The sequence below is a fragment of the Phycodurus eques genome, chromosome 14 (genome assembly GCF_024500275.1).
Source record: "Phycodurus eques isolate BA_2022a chromosome 14, UOR_Pequ_1.1, whole genome shotgun sequence".
NCBI lineage: Eukaryota > Metazoa > Chordata > Actinopteri > Syngnathiformes > Syngnathidae > Phycodurus > Phycodurus eques.
In genome coordinates, this window is record NC_084538.1 from 7,677,534 (window position 1) to 7,685,665 (window position 8,132).

The 8,132-nt window shown below is 44.9% G+C and overlaps 1 protein-coding gene across 2 annotated transcripts in view; it reads right to left on the bottom strand.

Annotated features, from left to right (window-relative positions):
* Nucleotides 1-7,893, bottom strand: part of ythdf2 (YTH N6-methyladenosine RNA binding protein F2) — a 21,302-nt gene extending 13,409 nt beyond the window's left edge. Inside the window, exons 1-3 of one of the 2 annotated variants that reach the window (XM_061697070.1) lie at nucleotides 7,442-7,893; nucleotides 5,111-5,190; nucleotides 1,572-3,269 (exon numbers count right to left, since the gene is read on the bottom strand). In XM_061697070.1, the coding sequence (XP_061553054.1) occupies nucleotides 1,572-3,269; nucleotides 5,111-5,190; nucleotides 7,442-7,490 (1,827 nt within the window). In that variant the 5' untranslated portion in view covers nucleotides 7,491-7,893. Of the gene's footprint in view, nucleotides 1-1,571; nucleotides 3,270-4,400; nucleotides 4,627-5,110; nucleotides 5,191-7,441 lie in introns of those variants that run through there. The other variant, XM_061697071.1, reaches the window with a different exon arrangement.
* Nucleotides 7,894-8,132: the final 239 nt, after the last annotated feature.

The window sequence follows — 8,132 nt, forward strand, 5'->3', positions numbered from 1 at the left end:
TCTGTACAGCTTAGCCTTACAAGGATTGCGGGTGCGCTGCCGTCCCAGTTCAAATTATTCTCTAGCATTTTAGACAAGTTAAAACACCAATGACCGCTAGGGGACATTCAAGGATTGGCCACTGACATAAGTTTAGGTCAAATCACCATTACATGACAGAAATAATGGGTGCTAACTTACTGTTATTAAATTACTTTATTGCAATTAAATTACTTTAATAAACGCTGTTAATTACATGGTTACTCTAACTTTCTCACTCTCCCAGCGATATGGACGGGTGTTGTCCAGAGTTCGAGTCCGTTTGACACCCCCCCCCACACTGCGTTGCTTGAACGCGGCATGCTACTCGTGTACATTCTTTAGGTGCTCGATAAAATTTGTTGTGTTGAAGCATTTAGATGACGTTCCCCACGACGTACTTCAGTTGTGCACAGACTGCAAATAATTTACGTGTTGTTTGTCTGAGACACTGCAAAATAGTCCCACACCGACGACGTGTTTTTTCACCGACAAGATTGAAAAAACTTTATTGGCCGTCAGACAGTTACAGTACTGCGCAACAAGACACGTGACAAGACTAAAAATAAACTAGCTTTTGAATTCATACGCGACGAAGACACGGAGTGAAATGTCTTGTGCGGAGCCGATCGATGACGTCATTGATCGGATCGGTGACATATGACATGAAAGCCGATCGGCATAAAATGCTAATTACCGGCCGATACCGATAACACCGATCAGATCGGCGTTAAGTCTAGTAATATTTCACAAAGTATGACACCAAAACACTACCATTTCAAAGTCATCTTACAGCATTATCATTAAAAACAAATCGATTACTAGATGCTTTGATTTTGGAAAAAACTCACCCAATGTGTGTACATGCTGTGAACCCTCTATGTAACTTCCACTAACAATCAAGGCTAAACTTGTTTCTCTCTGACATACAAATATCATATTTCAGTTGATGCATCAACTATTACTGCCAATTACTACTTTCAGGGCTTTGAAACCATCTTGAGGTATCCAAGAGGATTATAGAATTGAGTTTTTCAGCAAATACTGTAGCTGACGATAGATTCCTCACACACATTAAAAACAAATGGATTAGATGATTATTTGATTTTGGGAAAAAAACTCACCCAATGTGTGTACATGCTGTGAACCTTCCATTTAACTTCCACTAACAATCAAGGCTAAACTTGTTTCTCTCTGACATACAAAGCTCATACTTCAGTTGATGCAACAACTATTACTACCAATTACTACTTTCAGGGCTTTGAAATCATCTTGAGGTATCCAAGAGGATTATAGAATAGAGTTCTTCAGCAGATACTGTAGCTGACGATAGATTCCCCACACACATTAAAAATGAAAAAAAAAAACAACGAATACGATGATTGAATAACAAAAATTACACACTGATTCTACTCAATTATGAATGACTGTTCAAACGATTAACAAGTACTGTTTAGCGGTTACCAAATAACATACTACACCTGCACACGCCTGCCTCTAAGATCCAAGCTTCAATTTAAGTAAAAGTTTAAGCGCCTCTCGGTGTTCGTTACCTTTTTCACACACTCCTCCTCCTCCTGACGCTTCTCGTAGTGCGAAAAATCGTCAAAGATGGAGGTGGTGTGTTTGTAGCCGGCGATGATCTTGAGCACCTGCCGGGCCTTGTCCAGCGGCACCTCCTGCGTGTCCCGAGAGTTGGTCACCGGCTTGTTCTCGTTGTTCTCCAGCCGGATGTGTCTCAGCTGACTGTTGGGAACGTCTTTGACAAAGATCCAGCGCACGTCAAAGCGCCCCTTCCACTTGTCCTGTGACCACACGCCGGCAGACGTGTTGTAGTCCACGGCCGAGCGCATCTCGGCCACGCCGCAGAAGTGCCCGCTGCCGTTGACGCTGAACAGGAGGTAGAGCGGCCCCTTGGCGCCCAGCGAGCGGTATGCGGCATCCAGCCTCTTGTTGCCGTGCTCCGTGCTGCACCAGATGTTGTACTTGATGGAGCGGTGGATGTCGTCCTCCGAGTAGCTCTTGATGATGAACACGCGGCCTTGCTTGGGGTTCCAGTCAAAGTCCTTGGGGTTGTAGTTGTTGACCATACGCAACTTCTCTAAGACTGGGTGGGGCTCAGAGGGCACCCCGGGAACCATGCCCACTCCGGAGGAGGCAGGAGGCGACTGGCCCGCACCGGTACCGCCACCATCCCCGAATCCGTTGGCCCGGTTCCGAGGGGGCACCCAGCGGGTGGGCTGGGCAGCCTGCTGCTGTTGACTAGGGAGAGGCGGGGGGCCCTGAGACGGAGGCGGTTGGGGCATTTGAGCCATGCCGGGCTGCCCACTGGGCGGTAGCTGATGCTGCCCCATTTGGGAGACTGGTGGTACCAGCTGTCCATTGCTGAGGGGCATCTGCGGGTTCCCTGGCGCCATACTTCCAGGCTGGGGGGACGCCTGATTGGGTGGCTGCCCATTGCTGGGAATTGGGGGCACCTGCTGAGGCGTGACCGCTTTGGGCACGGTCCCCTTGTTGTCCCAGGTGCCGATGTCCATGTTGTGTTTAATGGGCGGAGGTGGCAAATTGGCCCCGGCCATGCCACCCTTGGTTTTCAGCTTGGGCTGAGGCTTGGCTGGCTTGCTGGCGATGTCTGCCCACGAGGCAGGCTTGGCGGGGGCAATCGAGACAGGGGGCATGCTCGGGGGTCCTCCAGAAGACACTGGGCCAAGAGGACCCCCTCCATGTAAGCCAGAGCCGACCACCTTAGGAGCCATATCCCCGCTTCCCCCAGGAGATGCGGCCCCTATCTTTAAACCAGCCATGCCCTGGTCCAGGCTGTTCATACCGGGCGCCTTGTTTAGGGGTTCATTGGCAGCGGGCGCAAAGGGGGACTGTCCATCAATCATGGCACCTCCCAGGGAGCTGGGAGCGTATGCGTAGCTGCTGCTGTAGCCGGAGCTCTGCGGCGTGCCCGACTGTCCCTGAGAGCTGCTGTTCCCCCATGCCGAGAAGTCGATGCCGCTGGGGAAGAAGTTGAAGCCGTGCTGGCCCAAGAAGGGGTTGCTTCCCAATGGGCCCGGCTGCCCAAACATGGCATCCGGGAGGTAGTGGGGCTCCCCGTTGCTTAGCTGTCCATAGGAGGCCAGGTAAGGCATAGGAGGGTCCCCGCCGGTGGACCATGCTGCCTCGTTGAGGGAGTAGGAAAATCCTATGGAGGGGCTGTAATAGCTGGGCATGTAGGAGTCCGACATGGCCGTATAGGCATTGCTCTAGAGGGAGAAACAAGGTGTTTCAGTTACATTTGCTCATAGCAATAAGTCATTGGGGTTGACATGAAGACTTGCTGTACAAATAAAATGTTTGTACAGTATGCCACAATACATAAATTCCCAATACTACAGAACTACAGACAAAAACTAAGAACTGTGTTAATCCAAGCCTGATAATTAAGTACACCTTTAGAATGCTAATCAGTAGGCATGAATTTCAATGAAGTGAGTCTCCAACACACACTGTCATTTGCAAGGAGCAAATAAAAACTTCAATAGGTTCCTTATGCCACCTCAGTTAATGCATGTTTAATTCTACTTTCCAGGCTTCTGGGAAGTCTGAAATATTCTACCTCAAAACGTTTCAGTCAAAAGTAAACAAAAAATAATACTCTGACAACCTAGATGAACATGTCATTTTGAACTGTCATGGTGGAAACACAAAGTTGAAATACAATATATTGTATTGTATTGCCATACATCCGTTATGCAATTGCTAGTATGTATATCATTGCTGTCGGACGGAAACCTTATATGTCCAAATATGGTCAATTTATTTTTTTTCCATAAATGGATACTATTAGTCTGTCCCCACTTTGTCAGTTATTAAGTCCGTGAGCCAAGGAGGTAAGTTTTGTGGTCAAAGTGCAGAAGTTCATATTCACATATACATTCATACAACAATGGGCAGCTGGTGCCATGCAAGGCGCTGCCAGGCCCAATGGGCGCAATCAGAGTATCGTTATATTGTCTGTCTGCACCATTTGAGTTTAAATATGTTGCTTAAAGATATGATTCCCAACTAGTGGATTGGGACCCAAAAGTGGGTCGCGGAGACATTTTTTGCTGGACAGTTAAAACCCATTGTTTGGTCTGCAGACTACATTTCCTAAAAGATGATTGATGTTGGATTTTCCTAAAAATTAGAGATCAATGCCAATATATTTTTTGTACATGCAGTTATGTTCCTCCTCAGTTTCTCAAGAAGGTGCTTTGAAAGGCACTTTAAACATCTAAGCATGAGTATTATTTAAAAAATATAATATTCATATGGGTGGCACGGTGGGTTGGTTGACCGGTTAGCATATCTGCCTCACAGTTCTGAGGACCCAGGTTCAAATCCGGCCTCACCTGTGTGGAGTTGGCATGTTCTCCCTGTGCGTGCGTGAGTTTTCTCCGGGTACTCCGGTTTCCTCCCACATCCCAAGACATGCAGGGTAGGTTGATTGAAGACTCTAAATTGCCCATAGGTGTGAATGTGAGTGTGAATGGTTGTTTGTTTAAACGTGCCCTGCGATTGGCTGGCGACCCACTTCAGGGTGTCCCCTGCCTCTCACCCAAAGATAGCGCAGATAGGCTCCAGCACGCCCGCGACCCTAGTGAGGATAAGTGGTACAGAATATGGATGGATATTCATGTTTTTAAGGCTATTTTTCAACAACACCCTTCTTTATTGTTCCTATCGTCTGTAATAGTGGGTCATGACTTAGCAACAATGGAAAAATGCAGGTCCCAGGGTGACAACAGTTGAGAACCAATAGCTTAAAGGGTTATAACTACCGCATTGTATGTTTACAATAAGGTTTGGTTAAATACAAAACATGTTATTCTTTGTTTTATGGTAAATTTCACCAAGCACTTGATCTCTTTTTTGAAATAATTGTTTACTATCTGCCATTGTTGTGCAATGTCAGCTTCCCACAGTTGAGTTATAGGTGATGTTGGATTTTCAGTAGAAACCCAAAGCAAATGCATTGGGTTGCTCCTGAAAATAGTATTGTAATAGTATCCATGTTTCTTAAATAAGTTATCAAGTCTCAACAAGGAGCAACAGTGCTTACCTGTCTGGCCTGGGTGCTCAGATAAGGCTCAAACTCATCGTCATTCAAGGAATCCTTTTGGGTCACAGCTCCGTTTTGCACTGCAAACAAAACAGGTAAAAATCAACATAAGAGTCTAAATTACATTGTTAATATTAGCATGACGGGACATGACAAAAAAACGTTTTCCTGTGGTAGTTACAATCTTAAAGGCTTGATTTTTGTGCATGGCTTACGTGACACAATCAGGATGTGAGTCATGTCATGAGAAGGAGGAAAAAAAACAACATGGAATTGGATTTCTTCAGATCAAAATGGGGCATTTTCCAAATGTGGATAAAGATCAGATAGAAATTTCTGATATCTAACAATGTGAGTGCAGCATAAATGCACAGATCAAATATATCAGGATCAGATACACACCGTGGACCAGAGATTGGAATCATCATAATACACCTAATGGTGTCGTATACACAAGCCTGCGGCTGCCTCAAGCGCACAAATAAACAAAAAACACCCACTGTAAATCTAAACTACAGCAAAAGCAGAGGCAATTAAACATGGTCTAAATATAGTACATTAAAGATGTGTCCATCATTTAATAAGCAAAATGATTGCTGGCTGCGACTCCTGGAGTAATGTGGAGGTAGTCCTCATTTAAATTAATGGAGGGGAAGAGTCAGCCCAGGCAAACTAAACACTATGTCACCATTAAAATTCGTAGTACAATATATAATCTACAATGAACAATTATTTAATTAACATTTGCCGACTCACGAGCAAATTTTACTGTTGTTAAAGATTCACATTTCAGTTATATTGAAAATTTGGAAAAGTATTTACTGTAGAAAGCTTTAGAAAGCCATTTATTTAACTTTATGACATGCTGTTGGAAGCGCCCTGCACTTTTTGTTAGGATTTTAAAACAAAGATTTTTTTATATAATTTTTTTTAAAGGCATTTTATATTTCCTTTTTGTTTTCTTTGTGCAGCCGGAGCTGGGCTTTGAACCGCCTCCGGTCAGTGGATGACCTGCTCTTCCAACTAAGCCGCCCTACTGCTTACTACTTGGGTCACCAAACATGGTGCCCGCGGGCACCAGGTAGCCCCGAAAGAACACAGAAGGAGACCGCGGGCCTGCTCTTAAAAATAGCTCACCATGAATGGAACATTGTAATTGCCAAGAAATTTTGTAGAAGTGACCATTTGAAAATGTAAACACCAAGAGATTTACAGAAACAAAGTGTTGTTGTTGTTTATGTCTTATACCTTGTTAAATCATCAGTTGATAGTTATTGTGCGAAATCATTAACATGATCAGTCTTCACAGAGCTGAGTTTCCATCCATTTTCTGTAGTTTACCCTCAATAGGGTCGCAGCATTAAATAATAATAATAATATCATTAAAAGTTCAGCAAACTTATTTGAAAAGTATGCATCAAACTGGTAGCCCTTCGTATTAATCAGTACCCAAAAAGTAGCACTCAGTGTCAAAAAGGCTGCTTATGCATGTTCCAAATCTGAAAAGCTGTTCAATAAACATGTTTAAAGGCATTTAACCTTAGTTAGGTGTTGGAGTTTGTATTCCAAATTTTGATGCCAATATTTTCATTTTTAGGCAAATGAATAACATATATTTGAATAGCTTCAAATATTGGTTATCGGCCTCCTTGACTACCAATAATCGGTTTCAGCCCTGAAATATTTATTAACACCAACATTCAATATCTTAATGATCAGGGTTTTTGTCTTTTAGCATCTATTAGGTTTAAATGTCTTGATATCTCCTCATTACTGCGCTGGTTGGTTGTTTCTATAGTATTAATACGAGCGTCTGTGGGTGTGTAATGCCGCTGTAAAGTATCGATCTGTCCATCTATAGATCAATCTAAAGTGTCACTTGAAGCCAATGTCTGGAAGACGTGTCATTCGGGTTTAACCGAGCAACCGGCTAGCAGGCTAAGCAAACAAGTGTCCCGAATGAGCGCCAAGGCAGGCTGCTTTTCGCATGAACTTCGCCAACCAGGCGTGCTGAGAGTTCTGTCACCTGGAGATTTTAAAACTACATGAATGTTATAAAATGTGAGCTGCGGATTGGGAACGGTGTGGGAGACGAGTCACTCGCACACGTGTCATCGCGATACAAAGCCGAGTTGGATGCAAACGTGCATCATGTAGCAAACTTTCGGGGCTAAACGTGTAAAGTCGACTGGCCGAAGGCCTCATTTATTACTCCCAACGTATGTAGCAGGCGTGTTGGTCAAGAATCCGGGGGGGGGGGGGATACGGCGCTTCAAAGCGACAAGCACACGTTAACCCGAGCTTTCAAGTCCATATAAGTGAACGTCTTACCTTTACTTGCTTGGCCTTTCGGTCTCTGGATTGGGTCCAGGTGATTCATGAAGGTTTGATTTATGAGAAGAGAGGAAGGGGAAAAATAGATGAAGAGATACTAGGTTGAGCAGTCAGTTCCGTTTAGCAGGTGGTCAAGGCCTACTTGCTGCTGCACTACTTCGCCACAGCCGCTTTTTTGCCTCTCGAGCTGCTGCTGCTGCTAAGCTATCCCTCGCCTCGCTAGCCGTAGCCGCCGCGCGATGCTTCCGACAAATTGCTTCACAAAATACCTCTCTTTACCTGTTCGAGGAGGCTGCTGGCTGACATGTCTTTTTATCCCCTCGTATATTACGAGCGGCAGGCTGGAGAATTTCGCGTAGCTAAGGGTGATTTGTTGAGCCGAGCGCCCCTATCTCCCTCCAGAGCCTGCTTGCTTGGTGTCTACACAATGGCGGGCTGCACTTTGCTTGACAGACTTCTCAACATGGCTGGGCGGCCTCGTCAGCCTCGAGATGACGTTGAGCCAAAACGAACGAGCGCCCCCTACACTCTCGGAGGAACTATTAACAGGAGCAGCCTTCACTCCAAGATGGCTGACCTCCTGTGGAAAATTCTGGAAAACATTGGATTTCAGATTTTTGGATGACATTCCAAATTACAAAATACAATTAAAACATGCCCACTTTTTATTTATAGATGCAAGAACACG